Source organism: Orcinus orca, chromosome 18, assembly GCF_937001465.1.
Source record: "Orcinus orca chromosome 18, mOrcOrc1.1, whole genome shotgun sequence".
Taxonomy (NCBI): Eukaryota; Metazoa; Chordata; class Mammalia; order Artiodactyla; family Delphinidae; genus Orcinus; species Orcinus orca.
In genome coordinates, this window is record NC_064576.1 from 58,280,475 (window position 1) to 58,303,258 (window position 22,784).

The 22,784-nt window shown below is 46.4% G+C and overlaps 1 protein-coding gene across 10 annotated transcripts in view; it reads left to right on the top strand.

Annotated features, from left to right (window-relative positions):
* Positions 1-2,659: 2,659 nt before the first annotated feature.
* Positions 2,660-22,784, top strand: part of LRCH1 (leucine rich repeats and calponin homology domain containing 1) — a 189,071-nt gene continuing 168,946 nt past the window's right edge. For 3 of the 10 annotated variants that reach the window (XR_007473034.1, XM_049701045.1, XM_049701046.1), the window contains exons 1-2: positions 2,664-3,212; positions 7,962-8,051. Coding sequence is in view for 7 of the 10 variants with exons in the window: in XM_049701045.1 (XP_049557002.1) it covers positions 2,900-3,212; positions 7,962-8,051 (403 nt within the window). In the remaining 3 variants the exon portion in view is untranslated. Of the gene's footprint in view, positions 3,213-7,961; positions 8,052-22,784 lie in introns of all 10 variants that reach the window. The other 7 variants (XR_007473035.1, XM_049701047.1, XM_049701048.1 and 4 more) reach the window with 7 other exon arrangements.

A 22,784-nucleotide genomic window follows, 5' to 3' on the forward strand; every position in this document is an offset into this window, starting at 1 on the left:
GTGGTAAATTAAATATATTAATCAGAACCCTTCGCTGCATTGACAGAAAACCAAATAAAATTGACTTAGGCAAACAGCAGAATGTGTTATCAATACACTACTAGCTATCTCATAGAAACTAAAGATGTGAATTAGGAACAGTCAGAATCTAGGGTTTGGACACAATCAGGACCCTCGGATCCTCTGGGTGTTCTGTCATATGGTCAGAAGGCCACTTCTGGAATAACCAAGATGGTTAGCTGGGTCGATGTAATAACACAGCTGTTATCAGAGGACTATATGTAGGGTGTGGGGAGAGTGAAACAGGAAGAGGGTTCTGTTTTAGAAGAAATTGAACAAAGCAGAAACGTCCCCCTTCTTAAAAAAACAGTGAAGAAACAAGACAGCAAGAGAAAACGGCTTGTCAAGTTTCTTGAATATTTATGAATAACCAAGATCACTTTCAAGGGTAAAGTACTCTCCCCCATTTGAAGGAAAAATTCCTTCATTCAAGGACATCATTTGTAAGATGCATCAACAAATGGCAGCCTGTAAAACACCTGGTCTATTGTGCAATGCTTAATTACTAATCTTCATTGTGCACTCATTATATGCAAAGTACTCTTGGATTCTGGGATATGGGGAAGAAGTTGCAAAGATGAATAAGTGCCTCCCTCAAGGAGTTTACATTTTAGTAATCTGGAGAAGATAAAGCAAGCTATAATAACAAGGTCAACCTAACATAAGAACAGATTACTACAAAGCAAATCCTGAACTTATATCCCATCTTTTCCTCTAAAAAAGAGTTTGTGGTCCTAAAAGAATTATGCTCTATATGATGCAACACCACAATTCACGGTCTGAATTACATTTGCAGTCGCCAGAAGATGTCCTCAACCATACCCTGCATACTGATCACACAGACTACCACCTGGTTTTAGCTGAAGACTTTCAAATGAAAATTTTTCCTGTGTTTCTCTGTTTCTCACTGGCTTTTTGGGAAAAGACCAGTGAGGAAAGGGAATGGTAGGTTATTTTTTATAAGTACACTTTCACTTTCATCATCATCTTTATCATCATTATTATTTTCAAGCTTGGCTTTTAAAAGTCTGGGAGGCAGAGGAGAAAAAGTTGATGAGGGAAGAGGTTTTCGGGGAGGCTACCAGCAGGTGGCGCTTGTCTCCTCCTCCGAGGTTACAATGTTGGACTCATCCTAGAATCCTGTAGGACTCAAGGGCTACGTACTATGCACGCAGTCAATGCAAGTGACATAGATCACGCGGTACTTTAGATCCAGCCTGGTGCTCAGGCCACCACGTTTCTGCATCACTACTTAAAAAACCGCCTCCTCTACTCCAAGGGTTGAATTATTTTCGTACTGACCCGCATCCTCACTTCCCCTAGCTAAGTTGCTCACAGGGACGCTGCTCAAGCCTTGGGTATAGAGCAAAAATAAAGGCCCTAGAGAGTCGGAGCCAAAACTTCGGAAAGGAGTGGGACTTTATTAATCTTCCAGCTGGTCTGCTCTTAGGTTGTCAGATGTTCTGTCTCCGCTGGTGTGCCAGCGTTGGTCTGGGCAGAACATGAATTCGCTTGCAGGCGGATACATCAGCTCCCATGCCCCACAGGGGCTAGAAGAAGCGCACGAGGATACCTTGACAGTACCTGTGCGCAGGCTCCAGCTGTGACTGAGTTATTGGCTAGTTGGGGTCACTGACTTTCTGACCTTTCCAGCCCCACCCAGTTCTGGGCTCAGCCAGCCACAGCCAGCCCCTCTTTCTTCCTCATAGGACAATGGGTTCTGTCCACCATAAAAACGACCTGCGTTTTGAAAAGTCCTTCCTTTCCGTGTCTGTAGTTTTCTGCCATCGCTCAGAAAACCCTCTGCCTTTCTCCTATTTGTTTGCAGCGAGGTGCGGCCCGGGAGGGCGTTTACAGGAAGGAGGGCAACGCTAGAGTCTGAAGGCTCCGCCTCTGACTGCATGGGTGAACTCAGACAAGTTTCTTTCTTTTCTTTTCTTTTTTTTTTGCGGTACGTGGGCCTTTCACTGTTGTGGCCTCTCCCGTTGCGGAGCACAGGCTCCGGACGCGCAGGCTCAGCGGCCATGGCTCACGGGCCCAGCCTCTCCGCAGCATGTGGGAATCTTCCCGGACCGGGGCACGAACCCGTGTCCCGAACCCGTGTCCCCTGCATCGGCAGGCGGACTCTCAACCACTGCGCCAGCAGGGAAGCCCTCAGACGAGTTACTTAACTTCCTCTGTGGCCTGGGGGAAACAATTTTTCCGCTCACGGGGTCCCTAGATTAATGAGGTCACGAATGCAGACCACCTGAACCAGCGAATGGCTCATCGTAGGTGCCCAAATGCCAGGGGTCGTCTGTTGGCCTGACCCCACAGTGAAAAACTGCCTCTCGGGGAACTCTGGGTCAAATAACCAAAATAATTTGCAAAATTGAGATAACCTCTCACCTCCCCGTGATCTCACGGCATCCAGCCCCCCACGTCCCCGGATAGCGGGGCCGAGCAGCAGGGCCACCGCAGCGGGCGGCGGAGGAAGGCGCGGGGCTAGACTGACGGCTCTCGGGTAGGAGGAGGAGAGAGCAGGCGGCGGAGGAGGGGAGAGCCGCCTAGAGGAGGGAGCAGAGGCGGGAAGAGACACATGCGCGCTGCCTGCCGCCGCCGCCGCCGCAGTCCTCAGCTTGCCAGGGACAGGAAAGCTTCGAGACCGAGCTGCCGCTGCCGCCTCCCCTTCTCACCCCCCCCCCATTCCGCGTGCCTCCCACACCCTCCTCTCCTTCTTCCAGCATCTCTCGGTGGAGCACTGCAGGGACTCGGCCCGGGCTGCCGTCTCCCCGACCCGGGGGAAAGCTGTGACCCCCCCCGCAGGAGCGGCAGGGCGGGGTGGGGGGCCCGGGAGAAGATGGCGACGCCGGGAAGCGAACCCCAACCTTTCGTCCCTGCCCTGTCAGTGGCTACTCTGCACCCCCATCATCATCCCCCCCACCACCACCATCAGCACCACGGAGGAGCCGGAGGCAGCGGCGGGGCCGGAGGAGGCGGCGGCGGCGGCGGCGGCGGCGGCGGGGGCTTCAACCTGCCCTTGAACCGGGGGCTGGAGCGCGCGTTGGAGGAAGCGGCCAACTCCGGGGGGTTGAACCTCAGTGCTAGGAAACTGAAGGAATTTCCCAGGACGGCGGCCCCCGCGCACGACCTCTCGGACACGGTGCAGGCAGGTGAGAGAGGGCCGAGGGCGGGCAGTGGGCGTGGGTGGCTGTCTGTCTGGCTGTCGTCCCTTCCCCGACGCGGTAGCCAGTCTGAGATCTGGCCTTGCTGAGGGACCAGCGGCCCGTGCTCTCCCGAGGAAGGGACCCGCGTGGGCGCTGAGGCGCCGGGAGAGCCGGGCTGCTCCGGGACGCTCGGCCCGCTAGCGTGTGGGAGCGCGTGGGTCTCCGGCTCCCCACCCGCGGCGGCCGTGTGGGGGAAGTGGCCTCCGGGCTGGGACTTGCGGGCGCGCCCGGTGCGCGCAGTGAAAGTGGGAGGTTTCAGGCGGCCGCGGCCGTTTTCTGGGCCCCGCGTAGAGGCTGGGAACCCGGCCGCGGTGTCGGCGCCTCCGCTTTGCGTCGAGGCGTCGCCCGTCCTGGTGAGGAAACCCAGACAAAGGTGGCGCGCCCTCCGCCGACCCGAGGGCATCGGCGCGGTGCCGCGAGGCCCGCGCGGCGACATCACTGAGCGCTCCAGCAACTTGGTGCCGACTGCGAGGAGGTGCCGAGGCTTCTCCTTCCTGCGCCTGTGCGAGGAAGGACCGGCCGCTGAATCGCCGCGAAACCGAATCGCCGCCACTTTGCTGGGGGGGGGGGGGGGGTCGGCTCCCCGGTTCTTTGCCTCTAGCTAACCGCCCACGCGATTTGGTTCCTGCCACCGAGGCTACCTAGTTCTCAGTAACCCGAAATTTGCGGGGGCCCTGGAAAGAAACGGCATGGCATATTAAAAAAAAAAAGAATAATTAAAGTGAGCCGGTTTTCCTTCGTGAGCCCGACAAGTTGCAACTCGCGTCAGTGAGCATACAGCCTTTTCAAGTTATGTCATGTGTTGACATATTTCTGAGAGGTCTGCTTTCTCTTTGGTAGTTGGAGTTACTGGAGTGGGATCTATAAACAGGAAGGAGGCTGCTGGAATGCGATTCAGGCCTTGGGATCCCTACAGAACTGACTCGGTTCCCGACCGTCCGGTTTCAGCTCCTTGGGGGAGGGTTTGTATCTTGGCAAGCGCCCAGCATTTCCCAGAGCAGTGGGTGCTCCGTTTTGGAACCACCGCCCAGACCTCGTGGCTGTCATCACATCAAGGGCCGAGTGTCAGACCCCTAGTATCCTGGACGGCATGACTGTCAGCTCCAGATCTCCCAGTTTCCTCTCCTGCGGGAAGAGGGGTTCGGGCGAGGGGGCAGACAGTTGCCTTTTGGAGCTAGGTTTCCAATGCTCCCCTCCTTTAATTCAATAAACTTTTATTGAGTCCTAACGAATATTTAGCCAGAGTTCTGAGTTCACTGGAGGCAAAAAGGGCTCTTAAGGGTCATTAAACTTTGTAATTTGGATTCAGGGATAGTCAGAAATGGGCATGAAGGAGGGAATTTCCAGAGTCGAGCTGTCAACAGCTGGGGAGTCTCTTGATAGGACTTCTTAGTTGCATTTTCTCAAGTGGAAGTTATTCCAAGAATTGCCTGAATCATTAACTTAAAAAAAAAAGTCCGTTGTTAAGTTCGACTTCCCTTTTGCTGTAGAGTGTACAGTGAGCTGTGGAAGGATTGGATATGACTGCAGAAAATGGAGCTGGCATGACCAATAATAATATGTGTTTGTCGTCCAGGATGGGGGCATTGAAAGTTGTTCCTCTAATTCAGTTATGCTGACGTTTATTTCAAGATGGGTGAACTGCTCTGTTGGCATTTCTTTGAGAAGACCCGTGCTTTTAAAAAAATAATTAATTAATTAATTTTTTGGGCTGCCTTGGGTCTTCGTTGCTGTCTGGGCTTTCTCTAGTTGTGGTGAGCATCATTGCAGCGCGCGGGCTTTTCTTTTGTTGCAGAGCACTGGCTCTAGGGCCGCGGGCTTCCGTAGTTGTGGCTCAGGGGCTTAGTTGCTCCAGGGTGTGTGGAATCTTCCCTGACCAGGGCTCGAACCCGTGTCCCCTGCATTGGCAGGTGGATTCACAACCACTGCGCCACCAGAGAAGCCCAAGACCCATGCTTTTAAAAGCAGAGACCACCTCTTTCAGTGAAGGCCTTACCATTTGAGGCACGGCAGTGCTTAAAAATATTTTGTTCTCTCTTGCTTGCTTGTGGCGAGCTGTGGTTGTGAGTTCCGCAGGTTTTAAAATTATGAGCCCCACTTGCGCGTGTTTGATGCTCAGAAAATTCTAACTAGTTAAAACTTGGAGGCTTAACTCGCCGTCAAAAAAGGCAGTGTTAATTATGGGAGGGGGAGTGTCACTGAAGTTTGTAGAAAAGTTAAGAAAACCCTATAAAGAGAATTCAATGTAGACAACTATTTTACATGAAATTTCAGTACGTGAATGTGTTAAAGAGTTGCTTTTGCAAAAACATCTTTTCCTCAGGTCAAAGCTGGGTGTAAACCAAATGTATTCTGCCCTTTGTTCTATTTACCGAGCACTGTTCCTTATTTGGAAGAGCAAAACTCAAAATAAAGCAAGAGTTAAAATTACCTCCGTTTGCACAGTGTTGACCTTTCCTGCATATAAAGAGTTCTAGTAGAGTGGAGTGTATGAACAGTAACATATACAATAAAGACAGTGGTTTCTCTGGGGTTAAAATGTAGTTTACAGAATATCTCTTAAGATCAGAAAGACATATGAAGATCCTTAAAGACCTAAGATGTAAAGTGGACTTTTTCATAAATTTTGGAAGACAGCGAGTGACATGGAAGGCTTTTTCTCACTGTTCAGTTGTATAATACAGACCATTTGGTTTATGCCTTGTAAAAGTAACTCTTCTGGCAGCCCACCTAAGCAGAACTGCACTCTTGGGCAATGTAGCTTATCTGGACAGGAGTTGTGAAACCCCAGATGCAAACACAGAAACACAGAGGCCCTGGGCTGCTCAGTAGACGTTTAAGCTCTGTCAGTCAAGTGCATACATATTTTTCATAGGAAAAAAGCTCTCAGGCTCTCCGCCTCACTTTGAGCCTATCGATTTACTCATATTTGAGTGAAAATAGTTTGGTTGTATCAGGGTCTAGTCTTTTTGCAGGTGGGAAGGGGAAAGAAAGGCTGATCCACGCGGGTGTGGTGGAACAGATGATACTGGCTGAATGGGAGAAACCTGGACAAAAGAGCCACAATGAGCACCGGGTGTGTGCTCTGCACTATCCCGCCCGGTCCTCCGTAGAAACCAGTCAGATCCTCATGTACAGCTGGGGAGAGTTGAGTAATAGTTGCTGAAGATCATAGCCCTACTTAAATGGTGAATCAGGGATTGAACTCTGATGGTTTCACTCTAGTGTATATGTTTTTTTCTTTTTCTGCGTTGGGTCTTCGTTGCTGCACATGGGCTTTCTCTAGTTGCGGCGAGCGGGGGCTACTCCTCGCTGCAGGGAGCGGGCTTCTCGCTGCGGTGGCTTCTCTTATTGCGGAGCACGGGCTCTAGGTACATGGGCTTCAGTAGTTGCAGCACGTGGGCTTAGTAGTTGTGGCTCGTGAGCTCTAGAGCGCAGGCCCAGTAGTTGTGGCGCACAGGCTTAGTTGCTCCGCGGCATGTGGGATCTTCCCGGACCAGGGCTCGAACCCGTGTTCCCTGCATTGGCAGGAGTATTCTTAACCACTGCGCCACCAGGGAAGTCCCTAGTGTATATGTTCTTGACCATATTCCTGTTAAGCAGGGAAGGGGTGGAGAGGAGCAGAATTTGGGAGGGTATCTGGAGATTCATTCAACCCACATTCATTCTGCAAGTACCCACCAAGCGCCCTAAGTGCCAGGCCCTGTTCTAAGCACTAGGGATACAGCAGGGACCAACAGAGAATCCCTGTATCCCTTCTGATGGAGTTTTCATTCTAGTTGGAGGTGGGTGAGGAGATAAATGAAGAAGTAGATTTTGCAGGTTGAGTAGGAAGAGTTATACTTCTAATATCTTTGTTTAGAAGTATACGTGCTGCTTCGTATTAAAGATGACTTATAGCAGCTTGTAACAACAACAGCACAAACGATGACTAGTAATAAATATCAACTGAAGCAGAAAATCTGCCCGATGAAAAGAAGTACAAAGATATGTGCATCAGGAAAGCAAACTTTTCTTTTCTAGTGCTGATTTTTTTTTTTTTTTTTTTGGCTGCAATTGGTGTTTGTTGCTGCGCACGGGCTTTCTCTACTTGTGGCGAGCGGGGGCTACTCTTTGTTGCGGTGTGCGGGCTTCTCATTGCGGTGGCTTCTCTTGTTGTGGAGCACGGGCTCTAGGTGCATGGGCTTCAGTAGTTGTGCCACGTGGGCTCAGTAGTTGTGGCTCTCGGGCTCTAGAGCGCAGGCTCGGTAGTTGTGGCACACAGGCTTAGTTGCTCCATGGCATGTGGGATCTTCCGGGACCAGGGCCCGAACCCATGTCCTCTACTTTGGCAGGCAGATTCTTAACCACTGAGCCACCAGGGAAGTCCCTAGTGCTAATATTTTAAATAGTGTCATTTTGGGTTAAGGAAGTTCCAGAGGGTGTTTGTATGACAAATAAAGCAGATTGAAAAGAGGAGTAAGAAAAGAAAGCGTCTGTCTCAGGCTGATTGCAGGAGATCCTGGAAAATAAAAAGGAAGCTCTTGGATTTGATGTGCAGAACAGTTGTTGAAAGTTGGTCTCATTAAGGAGAGGGAGGGCTGTGTCATTGCGAATATCTTTTTGGGGTGGCTTGAAGCAGAGAAGTCTATATGGGAAATGAAGGGCTTCCCCAGTGCGGGGGACAAATACTCATCGAGGTCCTGTATGTGCCAGTGCAGGTGCTGGAGGAGGTGCAAAGTGTAAGACACGACAGGAGCGCCACGACAGGTCCAGGAAGCCACGGGACTCTCAAGGCAGGTCAAGGTGAGATGCCAATAGCGTAGATAGACATTGCAAAATCCAGGAACTAAAAGGCCATTTCAGTTAAATGGGTTAGGAAAGACTCATAGCAGAGGTGGGATTGGGGTCAGGTTTTGTAGGATGGCTAGGTTTCGGATGGAAGTGCACAGGCACATTCTGTGGTGGGAAAGATAGTTTGAACGTGTGGAGTGAGAACCTGACAGCCTGAGACTTGCTGAGAATAAAACAGTAAGAGAGGGCATTCAGGCCTGTGCTTCTGGTCACATTCTCCCACCCCACTGTCACCATGTAATGAGGTAACAGAGCACAGGGCTCTTAGGACCCTTTGAGGATGCTGGGGATGGCTGAGGCCTGGGATATGTCAGCCTGTGGGACTAATGCCCTAGTCTGTCTGAGATACCTCTCTCCAGTGTCTACAGAGGCAAAGAATCTTCTCTGAGATTTGTGGGCAGGCTTATCTGCTGAAGCCTGACTTTCCCCCGCCCCACTCCCATCCTGTAGCAACCGAATCCTTGGGGTATTAGCAGCCTTTAGTCATTGGGGTGCACCCAGGACTTTGTGATATCTATTTGGTCTCAAAAACCATTCCATTTCGGTCATAAAGATTTTTCATTACAAATGTAATGAAACTTGAAATCACATGTGTTTTCGTAGAACGTGTGTTCTTTTATAGTTATATCTTGTTTCAAATTATGCTTCTGCTGTCGAACTAAATTTATTCGTCATTGCTGTAATGATTGTTTATTGTGGTAGTCATTTAAATGGCTATATTAATGACATATATTCTGAATACTTCATTCATAAACAATGAGTCACATCCTTTTCCTTCCTATTATAATTTTTTGCTTGTTGATCAGTTTCAATGCAGAGGACTTCTAATAGTAAAAGCTGTTAGAACTACTAAGACTCCATATAGATGGTGTCTCTGAACCATATCCAGATGTGCTCTTCCACGTTTCTGTTTGTGGCAGAAACAATCTCCACAAACATACCTCTATTCTCATTGTTTGCATTATGGGCTGCTCTTTCTTGAAAAGGCAGAAGCACACTAATCATGTTCTAGAATGTTCTAGAATAACAGCATGTTCTAGAATAACAGCATACAACCATAGGCAACAAAACCTCTGGTAATTTTTGATCTGTGCCAGTTTATAAGGTCAGCCTAAGGTTTGACCTTCATCATTGAAAGGATTCTACCGGATTGTTTGTCAGTCACTGCGACATCTTATTTGATTTTTGGTGAGCGTATGTTATTAGGCAAAAATTCGGCACACCCCACTAATTAAAATTTTTAACTTCGATTGTTGACTAAGTTTTTTTTTTTTTTTTGAGTTTTGTTGCAAACTTAAATTTTTCATGCTGTGGTTTAGCAGTTCTTTGGTGTAAGCATTTAAAGGGTATTTTGAAATCCATGTTGGTGTTGATCAGTGCAGAGGTTAATTTCCTTCTGCTCTTGCTGTCCTACTGGTGTGAACAAAGGCTTTTTCTGTGCTGTTACTCAGCTTCATCATTACTTATTTAAGCATAAATTGTTTCCTTCTTTTGTGTGTACTTTTCTATTTTTCCCCTTTTTCATATCTGTTTGTCTACCTACCTACCTATATCTGTCTACCTATAGCTATAGGTATATCTATTTACCTATGTTTATAGGTATACTTACATACTTGTATTTATAGGTATATATCTATATCTATATAAATTTATGTAGGTGTGTGACTTGCTTAACCAAAAAAGAAAGCCCAATTATATTTGCATATCTGATGCCTTTATGTATAATTTATAGGAAGTCTAGAGGCATCTCTTATTGCTACAGTTCTTTTGTTGCATGAAAGTATTTTTTTTGCGCCAAAATTTTCATTTGCTCTATAAATTTCTGTAGATAGAGATATAGGTATAAAGATGTTTTATCTTTAGGCTGGAAAGCATTTACTTTCTCTTCATCTCTTCCCAGAGTCATCTCCCCCAGGTGCCGTATTGAGTATGCTTTTTCAGAGACTTGGCAATTTAAATGGCAGAACTGCTATGAACTCTATTTAAGGTGCTTATAGGTTCATCAGTCAGACCACCTGACTTGAAATTTTGTCTGTGCCTCACAAAAACCTGTCTGTGATGCTGCTTTCCAGATTTGGTGTAGCATTTTGGAAAATTAGACTTCTGCCTTAGAAAGACATCCGGGAAAACTGGCCTGGGCTTTGATCTGGTACTGCCACCAAGATCACCATTTGTGAACTCTTTCAGTGACTGTGTCACTTGTTGGAATTAAGGTAATTTGGTGTTAATTGCAGTGTTTATTTCAAATATAAAATTACAATCTATCATAAAAGGCTTAAGGATGTAAGACCCAAAACCCAGCTATATTTACATATCTGATGCCTTTGTTTATGTATAATTTATAGGAAGTCTAGAGGCCTCTGTTACCACTGCTGTTTTTTGTGGCATGGAAGTCTTTTTGCCACAGAATTTTCAGCTGCTGTTATATTTCAGACAAGTTTTTGTGTGTGTCGTGTGAATTGTTTAACGAAAAAAGAAAAAAAAAGCGAGGAAGAAAAGAAAAAATATGGAAAGTCAGGATTCCATGTAAGCCTTAGTTCAGGAAAACTAGGCCTGCCAATAAAGATGCAAGCTTGAAGCATGTCTGTGTTTTCTTCATCTTAATTTCAGAGTTCAGTAGTATTGCTTCCATAAACTGTAGTAAGAAGTCATACATTTGGAAGCCATCTGTTCCCACAGAGTAATTCAAAAATCGAGTGAGACTGTTTACATGAACAGAAAGTTGAGGAACTGTGAGAACGTGGCTTCTCTTGCTTTTACTCCATCAAGGCAGTAGGAGGGAAATGCCTTTATAGTTGGATTTCTGTGCGCTCGTACTTTTTCCCACCCCGTCCTCCTTCACTGGCCATAGAGGAGGAGTATAGGGGGGACAGAAAAAATCAGAGAACAACAGTGTTTGATTTGCATCACAGAAACATTTTATTTTTTTGCTTGATGAGACATTACTGCTCCTGTGTTAGTATGATGTTGATACTGAGCCAGCTTAACTTATGGTACCTGGAACTTTTCCAGGATTTAAAAAAATTTTTTGCACTCATCTTCATTTTTTGTTGCTAGTATATAGAAATGATTATTTTATATAAATTTATTTTATTTATTTATTTTTGGTTGCATTGGGTCTTTGTTGCTGTGTTCGGGCTTTCTCTAGTTGCAGCGAGCTGGGGCCGCTCTTCGTTGCGGTGCGTGGGCTTCTCTTACAGTGGCTTCTCTTATTGTGGAGCACAGTCTCTAGGCGTGCGGGCTTCAGTAGGTATGGTACGCGGGCTCAGTAGTTGTGGCTCGCGGGCTCTAGAGTGCAGGTTCAGTAGTTGTGGCGCACGGGCTTAGTTGCTCCGTGGCACATGGGATCTTCCCGGACCAGGGCTCGAACCCGTGTCCCCTGCATTGGCAGGTGATTCTTAACCACTGCGCCACCAGGGAAGTCCCTCCAGGATATTTTAAGTCACCAAGGTCAGGCTTTATAATTTTGGAATCTGCCGTGATACTCACTTTCTTCCTTTTGCTGTGTTTCCTCAGTCTCTTTGCTGGAGGGGCCCTAAGACCGCGTGACTTGAAGCAGAGCCGGGATCCCTCTGGCTCAGTGAGCCTTGAATTTCCCCTTCACTGTTCTCCCCAGATGGGCAGAGAGAGGCCCCATTTTAGTTTTCTTAATCTTCTGGCTTCTCCCGTGGCCTTGCTTTTGACAGCTGACCCCTGCAGCGCAGGCCGTGGAGTTTTGCTACTCAGTGTATTTCCCTAACGTTCTTTCCTATTTTTTGATGTTGATGCTGTACAGTGCTACGAGTAGCATCAATGCATCTGACCTGGTTCCGTCAGCTTGGCTCTGATTTGACGCACTTTAGCTCTGCAGGCAACAGTGACAATTTCAAAGATAGCATCACTCTCAGACTGCCTGACTTGGCCTTCCTATAGATTGCCTCCGTTTTGCTTTTCCAGGTCATTTCCCTCACTTCGCCCTCCTCTCTGCCCTGGAAGAGTCTCCTTAACCACGCTCCTACTTTATCCAGTCCCCAGCCTACTCGAGACACGGGCCTCCCTGCCATCCCTTCCTTGCAGATCTGAGCGCTGAATAGGCATAGCTTTAAGGCACTTTTGCATTATTCCCTTATGGCATTTTTTTGTTAGTTATTGCCTTCCTCTTTGGTGCTTTCCCCAGGTTTCAGCTTTTTCCTCCTTCGCTGGCCTGTGAGGTCTGGCTAGGCAGGGGTTTTTCCTTATTTTCGTATGTGCCCTTCATGCCTGTCACAGAAAATGCTAGATTAACATCAGTGCACCGTTCTGTCTCCTCTTTCCTACTCACAGCCCTCTCTTAGTCCCCACACTCTCAATCCATCATCTTGGATCTGCCACTATGCACAGTTTGCTGATCTGCCGTTTTTTTCAGCGCTGACCTTATATTTTTTCACATGGCATCTTTTTGCTTCTCAGCGTCACCCACTGTATTAGTTGGCTCGGGCCGCATAACAAAATACCACAGACTGGGGGGCTTAAACACCGGACATTTATTTCCTCCCAGTTCTGGAGGCCGAGTCCAAAGTCAGGGTGTCAGCAGGGCCGGTTTCTCCCGAGGCGTCTCTCCTTCGCTTGTCATCGGCCAGCCTCCCTGTGTGTTCCCATGACCCTTCCTCTGCGCCTGAGAGTCCCTGGCGTCTCTTTGCGAGTCCAGATTTCCTCTTCCTATACAGACACCAGTCACACTGAATTAGGGCCCACCCGTAACCTACTCATTTAACCTTAAGTACCACTTGAAAGGCGTAATCTCCAAATAAATCACATTCTGAGGGTTAGGGCTTCTAGGCATGAATTCAGGGGGACACGATTCAGCCCAGCACGCACTCCCTCTGGTGTTGCTGGTAGCTAGCTACTGTTCCTCCCCCAGCCTGGATGCAGTGACTTTGTGCTGTGCAAGTCTGCCCTCCCACGAGGCCCAAGCCAGGCCTGTCTCATTCACCACTCCAGCCCCAGGACCCAGCACAACACCATGCTGATCCCGCCTGGGTACGAGGTAGACCCTCAATAAATGTTATTGAGCGCATGATGTGCTGTAAAAGGGGAAGGGGCCACATTCATACTTAAAAATGGGTGACTCTGGCCAGTCTGGGCCCCCCTTCTCCCCACCATCTCTCAAAAATTTAGAATCTTCTTTTTGGTGGTTGGTGGGTCCCCAGAGTTATGCTTTCTCAACAGTAGTGAAAGAGGAAGATAAGGTTGCTTTTTTTAACATTTGCAAGTGTTTGATAAGCCAGGTTACATCTGGATGTAGAGTTATCCTGACATCTGAAGGGGATGGGTGCAGTTTTATTGTATCAAATAGTGCTTGAAATTAACAAGTACAGTGAAAGTAAACAGTTTTTGAGTACCTATCATGTATAGGAGCTGTGGATGATTAAAAAAATTAGAGACATAGTTCTACAGTACATACTTTGCAGAATTGCATAAGGATTAAAGAAATAACATCTTTGAAAGTACTATACATGTATTCTCATTAACAAGTGTCTTTTCCAGATAAAGCCTTTTAGTCTGTCTTCCATCTTGTGTAGATTAGAGGTTAAACATCAGCTTTCTTGAGCCTCAAAGACCTGGGTCCAAACCTTGGCTTTGTCGACTGTAAACTGTGTTACTCTGACCAGATAACTTAAACCCCGAGTATCAGTTTTCTATAAACTGATGTCAGCTATAAAATGGGAACAATAGGTACTTAGCTGAGTTGTAAGAACAATGATTATAACAACAATAGATAACATTGTCAAGTGCTCTCTCTGTGCCAGGCATTCCTCCAAGTGCTTTATATGTTAATATATGTATTAAATATATGTAATATATACATTACCTCATTTAATTCTTGCTGAGTGTTCTGTTTTCACTGTAGTAGGAGCTCAGTAATTCCTGACTCTTCCAGCTGTTAGGTAGGTTCCACTCAGCCACCTGTATGTGGTTGAAATTCATCTGCCTCTGAAATCCCTTTCTTGACCATTGTAGCCTGAAGAGGGAGTTTAGATATCTAGAAACCACCCATTCACATCTCTCCCTCATTTAATAGCTGAGAACACTGAGGTTCAGAGAACTTAAGCCCCTTGCACAAGGTCACACAGCAGGGCAGTGGGCAACTCCCAGCAGAGGGCCGTTTCTGTGGAGCCAGGAGGCTACACTGGATGGACGGAAGACCTTCCTCCCTCCATAGACTTCTCAGGTCCGCCCCACCCAGACCAGCCACGGGGAAGGTCCCTAAAAGAAAAAATACTGTGAAACCTTTAATAACATGTGGTCCAAAGCTGGGGAGAACAAGATAGAAAACTAAGAGCGGTTACAGATTAAATGTGTTAGTTCAGGATTTTACTGCATGTGGTTTGGAGGACATGCATGGGCTCCGTGTAAATTGGCTCCCAAGTACTAAAAGGCATGTTGGGAAGTCCCACCCAGACTTACAACCTGGAGGTCCACAGCCGCCTATCATAGCAAGGGTTTTCTTGGACCTTGGAATACATTTTTCTGTGGAAATACAGTAGTAAGCGGTGGTTTGGTTCCCCCGCCAACCCTCTATTTAACCCTAGCAGAGGTGGGCCTTTGTGTCGATGACGTTTCTTTGGAAAAATGTAAGCTCCGTTCTGACAAGGAATTCTGAACCTGGAGATCGTGGCATCAGGATGTGAACCTCCTGCCTCTTGGGGATAACTCTCTCCCCTGCGGCCGTTCCTACCTGATGTCGGAAAGTTCCCCTCCCTTCTAGGCCCCTTGGTCAGTGGGCCCAGCAGACTGGGTGTCCCTTTCCCCCGGTGTGGGGAGCAAGGGTCGGTGTAAGTTGGGGGTCAGCTCTGGGACTCCGTGAGGCCTCAGGCCGAAGAGGAGCCGGCCCAGGAGATGCCCCCTGAGGGAGACGGGCAGGGATTTAAACATCTCTCTGCCTAATGGTTGTATTTGTTTTTGCATATTATCTCCCCAACTTATTTATTTTAGACTTTGAAGCAAATGACGGAGTCTCCCTGAACTTCAGGTTTGTAATTTGTTAATAGTGAAAATACTCTTCCTCACTCAGGGCTGTTGTAAAAGGAGGTACGCGGAGTTCGGGTCTGGCTCAGAGTGAGTGGCCCGCAGATGTCGCCGGCCTTCCTAGATTCCCATGGGGTTATGCGTCACAGTAAAATAATATAACTTTAGTAAAATGGATAACTGCACATCGTTAGCCTGTCATTGGCGTAGTGGCTAAGAGCACACGTGGTTGGGTCTCAGTCCTGGTTCTACCAGGATATGGCCAGTACTTAAGCTCCCTGAGCCTGGTCATACAATCAGGGATAATGATCATAGGATTATTGTGAGGAGGAAATGAATGAGTATAGGTGTAAAGTGCTCAGGTCAATGCCTGGTGTTGACGTTTGCTGTTATTATTATTATTATTATTATTTTGCGGTACGCGGGCCTCTCACTGCTGTGGCCTCTCTGTTGTGGAGCACAGGCTCCGGATGCACAGTCTCAGCGGCCATGGCTCACCTGCCCAGCCGCTCCGCGGCATGTGGGATCTTCCCGGACCGGGGCACGAACCCGTGTCCCCTGCATTGGAAGGCAGACTCTCAACCACTGCGCCACCAGGGAAGCCCCCATTATTATTATTATTGTGGCCGAGCTGCGTGCGGGATCTTACTTTCCCAACCACGGATTGAACCTGCGCCCCCTGCAGTGGAAGCTTGGAGTCCTAACCACTGGACCGCCAGGGAAGCCCCGCCATTATTAATATCATATAGTCCATTATCTTTAGAAAAGAGAGTCAATCTTCTAAGGCACAAAAAGACTAAATTCCTAGAAATATTGTGACATTAATAAAATAATCTTGATATCCAGAAAGCTTCAATATACATGCTTTAAGTATGTGTCAGCATTATATTCTTTTGACTGTCTTTGGAAGGTGATGGAGTAGGTGCTATTTATTCTTCCAGCTCTGAACATTCAGGGCTTACGTGTAAGGAAACCCAGACTAGACGGTGAAATCATTTTCCTTGGGTTATGTTACTAGTAAGTGTTTGAGCCAGGACTGTATCTTCTGAGTTTTTATGTGATTTCCATTCATTCCTCAGTATAATAGCCTTTGTTGGTTTGCTTTGATTTCATCAAGACAAAGAAATCCTGAGGGGACAGGCTGGTAGAGAAGAGTGCTCCCCAGTGGAGAATGGGGAGCGTATTCTGGGGCTACACTATGTATTCCTGCAAAGGGTGCTGGGACCAAGGCTTGTTTGGGGCCTTGGGATGGAGGGGTAGGAAGGAGGGGGTGGGGCCTCAGAGGAGGGCTTGTAGCACAGCTCTCTGCCCTCTGCAAGAGTCCTGCCATAGATTTAAGAACTCTTCCAGATCAAAATAAACAAATTGATCACCTTTGATGCTCTTGGCAAGAAACAATTTGTGAATCTTTTTATGTTCCTGGCAACTGCTCCGAAGATGTGTAGCAGATACCTCTCTAAGGAATGAGAACATGTCTATGAGGAAGCAGAGTTTAAAGAATAAGTACTTGGATTTAAACGTATCATTTCTTTTCTCATTGTTTTCCTGGCATCAGCATTTGTTTTGAACTTTAATCAGAAGTCATTTCTTCAAAAGCCTGGTGATAGGTTCAGTATCACCCTGAAGTTACTGACAAGGGAACTGAAAGGGTGATATGGTCTGGGCCCTTCAGGGTATTTCCTCCTTCAACCCTCATAAGGGTTAACCGCTACCCTTGCAAGGTAGGTAGTGTCCTTGGAGCGGAGAAGGAAATCGGTTAGGCAATCTGAGTACGTTTGTAGAGCCAGTAAGGCCAGAGCTAAAGTTGGGATCAGAACTCGGGTTGAAGAAGTGCTGGAGTCTCTTACCATTGAAGGGGAGCAGAATATGCCACCCCAAAATATGCCACTTTGGCATATGGATTATTTTGAACCGAAAGTTACTTAAGAAACAGTCGGTGCAGGGACACTGTGGCCTCCTTTGTCTCCCTGAAAGCAGGAAATAAATCTCCTGTGTGAAAGGTACTCTTCCTGTACCAAAGAGGGGTAGAAGGCATTCTTATCACCAGAGATAGGGAATCCAGGACCGAGAAGGCTGTATAAACAAATTTACTTCTTCACTCGTTTACCACCCCAAGCTCAAACCCCTTAGTCTTGTCAATTTTTCACAGATTTATTTATTTATTTATTTTGTCTAAAAGATAACAACAGCTGCCTGCTTTGGTCACTTCTTTCAGTATTGTGTATTTTTGAGCTCCTGTACATAGGGAATTTGTTTTTTTCCTGTTAATTGTTTCATATCAATTTGATTATTAGGCCAGCCAAAGAACCTAAAAGGAAAGGAGGAATTACGTTTTCTTCCTCTATGCCGTGCTCTATTGTAGTGTTACTGCATGTTTAGAGCTGGAAGGACAGATCGGAGGGGGAGATTTTGCAATGAGAATCGAGCCCAGAGCATTCTGATAGGCAGTCCTCGGGGTGATTTATAGACTGAGGAGTCAGATTCCAGCCTAATGTTATTCCTCTCATTAATCTGAAAGTGGATGCAGGGGACCAAGGTGCATGCATCCGGGTTTCTAACCCTAGTCCTTACCTATTGCTAGTGGCCAGTTATCAGTTCCATTTCTAAGAACTGTGCTTTCCAGCAAGCAACAGTATTGGTTTTAAAAATCCTCCAACATGTCTATTATGTGAAAATTTAAATAACACCTTCAGGTTTTTAGTTTTGGTGTAAAATTTTGTTAGACTTTATAATACGTAACTTATCTGAACAGCCTATTTAAAATTTACTTTATTTTATTCCCTCCAATGAGAAATGAATGAATAGCCATTGGGTGAGTGACCAAGTAATTTACTTTCTAGGCCATTCCCTGTGTAACACAAGGGCTTACATTCTCAAAGTTGTTTTTTTAAGTAATAATCATTGAGTCAATTTCTAATGCATTTTATATTGTAATGAAGATCCTTCAATGCATTAATTCATTGCTTTTAAAATCTTATAAATGAAATAGCACAGCAGCCCATTTTGGCTAAAATGGCAGCACAGTTTATGGCTGAATAACCAAAATTTTTTGTGTTTATGCAAATTGATCTAATTCAAAGGAATCTGACTGTGCAGCTGAAGGCAAATAGACCTCTATTTGTGCAGTTCCCTTGGAGGTGAGGGTGATAATCTCTGCATGCAATTTAAGGCGATTATGTGTATTTTTCTGTCTTTAGGAAGCCTGGCTAAATCAAAGTTAATTTTAGTTGTACCAGTCCTTCCAGTGGCTATAGTCTTGTAATAAACCCTTAACCGTAGTTTGTTCAGATATTTGCATTTAATGCTTTCTTGTGTCCGTGCAGTACTTTAAAGGGTGCCATGCCATAACTTTATGAGTGTTAATGAGCTAAAGTCTGATCTGTTTTATGAAATTCATTCAGCAGCTGTGAAGACTTGCTGTTGCTTCCCTACGGCCCCCCGCCCCCCCCCCCACCCCCAAGTCCTTGGAATCAGTATGTTAATGAAGACTTGGTATCTCAATATGAAATTGGCACAGTGGGAGTTCCGAGGTAATGTGCCCTGACAGAGCCCTTAATGTCTGCCTCTTAGGGAGTGAATGACAAAGACAGGATAGACCAGCTAAGTGCTTTCACAGTCAGGCTGCCTGGGTCTTTCTAAAGTCGGTCTGTGTCTTCAGTGTGTGTACCCTCTGTGTCTCAGTGTCTTAGGAATCTCCTCTCTTCTGTCAGCCAGGCCTCCTTGATTGTGATCTCTTAATACCACATAGTAGATTGGGTTGGATGAGCCCCATCACCTTTTTTTTTTTTTGGCCTCACCACGCCACATGTGGGATCTTAGTTCCCCTACCAGGGACCCAACCGGTGCCCTGTGCAGTGGAAGCGAGGAGTGTTAACCACTGGACCGCCAGGGAAGTCCACTTTTTTTTTTAATTGAATGAAAGATTCTTTAAATTCTTCAGTGCTTTACAATTTTCAAAAGTTTCACACACATGATTTCATATACTCCCAACCCTTTTCCCCCTTATCCCTATATTCCCTCCCCCCAACTAGTAACCACTAGTTTGTTCTTTACATCTGCGAGTCTGCTTCTTTTTTGTTTTATTCACTAGTGTGTTGTAGTTTTTAGATTCCACATATAAGTGGAACTTCACTTAGCATAATGCCCTCCAAGTCCATCCATGTTCCTTCAAATGGCAAAAGTTCATTCTTTTTTGTGGCTGAGTAATATTCTATAGTATATATATACTACATCTTCTTTATCCATTCATCTGTTGATGGACACTTAGGTTGCTTTCATACCTTGGCAGTTGTAATTAATGCTGCCATGAACCTTGGGAGCTCCATCACCTTTGGATGAAAGACTTCAGCTTTCAAACACACTGCTTTGTATAATTCTATGCAATGCTCATTCATTTTTCAAGAGAACATTAGGTCACTGTGGACATCACAAGAAGTGCTCTTATAGGATGCTCCTAAATAGTGTCAATCTAAGTCCAGGTTTGCTGGGGACAGTCTGGTTTATACCTTTTGCCCTGGACTACTGAATAATAGCACCTCTTTCTAACACATCCCGATTTGGATGATAAATTACATGATCACTCTACTCATGGGACATAGACACCATGTTTTAAGATAAACTGAAGTGGAGACAAGGTAAATGACTTGCCCAGGCCCTCTGGCCACTTAAGTGTCAGATCAGGTCTAGGATATGAACAGTTTATCCTGGTCATCTCTGTCAACTGCCCATACTGCTGCCCTTTGAGGGAATGACAATGCTTGGCTGGTTTCTCATTTTAACTTTCACACCAAGAAACCCTCGCAGGAAGGTCTTTGGCATTTGTCTCTAATTTTAGTGGGCAAAACACAGCACTCATTTTAAAATTGTGAAATATAGCACGCATAGAAAGGAGTCTATATAAAACATAAGCATGGTTTAAATGATGATAGTAAAATAGGCTTAGAGACCTAGAGCAGACAGGGAGCTGGGACTGGGGTGGGGAGGTGATTGCCTTGGGGCAGGACAAGGGATGATAGAAACAGTCTCTGTCTTGAGTTAGCAGTGAACGCGCAGGTAGGTATGCGTTTGTCAGAACGCATCAAACTCTGTGTACAAAATGGTTGCATTTTGTTGTATATAAATTATACCTTACTAAAGTAGACTAAAAATGCCCCTATGTACCCATTACTCAACTTGAGAAGTGGAACATTTCCCATAGCAATGCATTATCCCTGATTAACAAGCCATTTAAAAGCACAGAATAAGACTGATATTTCTGTATTAGTGGACAGATTCTTTGATCTTCAGTTTCTTTATTTCAGAACAGCTTGTTAACCGTCTACATAGTCATACTAATCAAATATCCTAATTCTCTTTATGAGCGGCACTTTAGTTTATGGATAGAAAAAACTGAAACTGAGCCAGGCTTCCTGGCATCCCTGGGATGGCGCTGGCTAATGAAATCCAGGGCCTGAGAGCATTTGCTGTGCACCTGCCGGGCGCCAGGCACTTTGCAGGCCTGATCTCATTCTTCCCCTCAGCCTACGCGAGAGGTGTCGTGTACCTTAGATTTCGTGGAGGGCAGGTGCTGAGGCTCAGAGATGCTCAGCAGCTTGCCCAGGATCCCCACGTGGAAAGGGGAGGAGCTGCGGCTGTCACCCCCAGCAGCCTGACTCTGAAGCGTTTGCCTTTCCCACCAAGAGCAGTCATTAGAAAGAACTGCCTTCTGCTGGGGAAAGCAGGGCCTTTTGGCTAGCTCCTTGCTTGTCCCCTGGAGCCTGGGATGGTGTGATGGACCACCCGCGACCTTCCTGCGTGACAGCCCTGACCAGGCGCACTCCCTGCCCCGCTTGCTCCGGGGCTCCCTCCTGCCCGCCCAGGCCAGCTGCCTGATCTGATAGGCCTCTGGGATCAGCGCCACCCTGCTTACCCGCTGGGTTTCCCCACACCCCCCTCACCAGGCTTCGTGGCTCCAGCTGCCTTTGTCTTTAGCCTCCATATGTTCCAGGTTAAGTGCCTCTACTTTGCCTTTGATCACGCCTTCCCTTTCCTCTCTGCATGTGCCAAAGAAAATAAAACAGAAAACAAAACAATCAAAAACGAAAACTCCAGATCTCTAGTCCCTGTCAGTCACCCCAGAATCTCAGCACCTGCCTCTTCCGTGATGTCCCAAACCCTGGCCTCTCTCTCCCGCTTCACCCCCATCTTCTCTGAACTTTAGGCTTTTGGTCTGTAACTGGCAGTGTAATTGATTGAGTTGATCCTTAATTGTTATTTAACTTCATTTCTTTTCTCTCCAATCGATAATAACAACAAGAAGAATGATAATAGCTTTATTTCTTGAGACAGGTATTGTGTTATGTATTTCAGTTAATTCTGCCAAATAATCTTAGGATGTCAGTACATGTTTTTTCCCTGTTGGACAGATTAGAAAATCGAGGCTCAGAGAAAACAGCCTAAGATCGCATAGCTACTAAACTAGGATTCAAACCTCAGTTGAAACTGGGATTCAAATCCAGTTTGACTTGAGTGATCCCGTCTTACTCTTTACGGACCCCTTGAAAGTCCCTTGAAAAGCATGGAAAAGAAAGGAAACTGACATTTATTGTGCCTTTACTATAGCATGTGGTAGAGGTGGCTTACTGTATTATCTCACAGGATCCTTATTCTAATGCTAAAAATTAGATACCGTGGTCTCCCCAAAATTGAGGCCCAGTGTAAATAATTTCCTCAAGGTTAAAGAACTGATAAGTGAGACATCAAAATCAAATCAAATACTAGTTGGGTGACTTGGAGCAATTCTGAGCTCTGATTTTTCATCTGTAAAATGAAAGTAATAAAACTTATCTCCTGGGGTTGCTGTGATGATTAAAATAACAAATTCTAAATACATGGCACTTGGCACATGTGTGCGTTGTGTATGTGTGAGACATTAGTAGTAGCTGTTCTTTGAACTACGGTGGCCCCAGAGGGAGAGCTATTTTTAAATGACTGATGTGCTCACTGCTTCCAGTCCCCATCCAGGCTGGGGACCTGCATCTGTCTCTGTCACTAGTCTGGGAACATGTCTCTTGGCTGATACAACTGTCTCCCTGTTCCCTTCTGCCAGCCCTCTGCATCCTCTTTGTACTCCCCCAAGCCAGGCAGTGCCTGAGGACTCCCAACTGTACACAGGGTGTCAGTGATACTCAACCAGACTAGAGCTTGCTGCTTGGTAATGGGAGGACTTTGTCTCCCCCTGGCTGGCCGGTCAGCTGCAGCTCCAATGAGGCTGTGGTCCCCTGACCAGTTACATTGACCATCTTATTTGAGCCATCTGGGAACTCAATGCAATACTCCTTGAAGCTCCATGACTTTCTTTCTTTCTCTATCTTTATTTATTTATTTGGTTGCCTCGGGTCTTAGTTGCAGCAGGTGGGCTCCTTCGTTGTGGCTCAAGGGTCCTTAGTTGTGGCTCACTGGCTCCTTAGTTGCGGCACATGGGCTCCCTAGTTGCGGCATGTGAACTCTTAGTTGCGACATAGATGTGGGATCTAGTTCCCGGACCAGGGATCGAACCCGGGCCCGCTGCCTTGGGAGCTCGGAGTCTTAACCACTGTGCCACTAAGGAAGTCCCCTCAGCCCTGTGACTTTAATTTGGGGCCCAACTATGATATGGCAGGGCGTCTTAGCTCTTGATAAAGATGAAATGGGAGGGAAAGAGAAAGAGAGCGAGTGAGA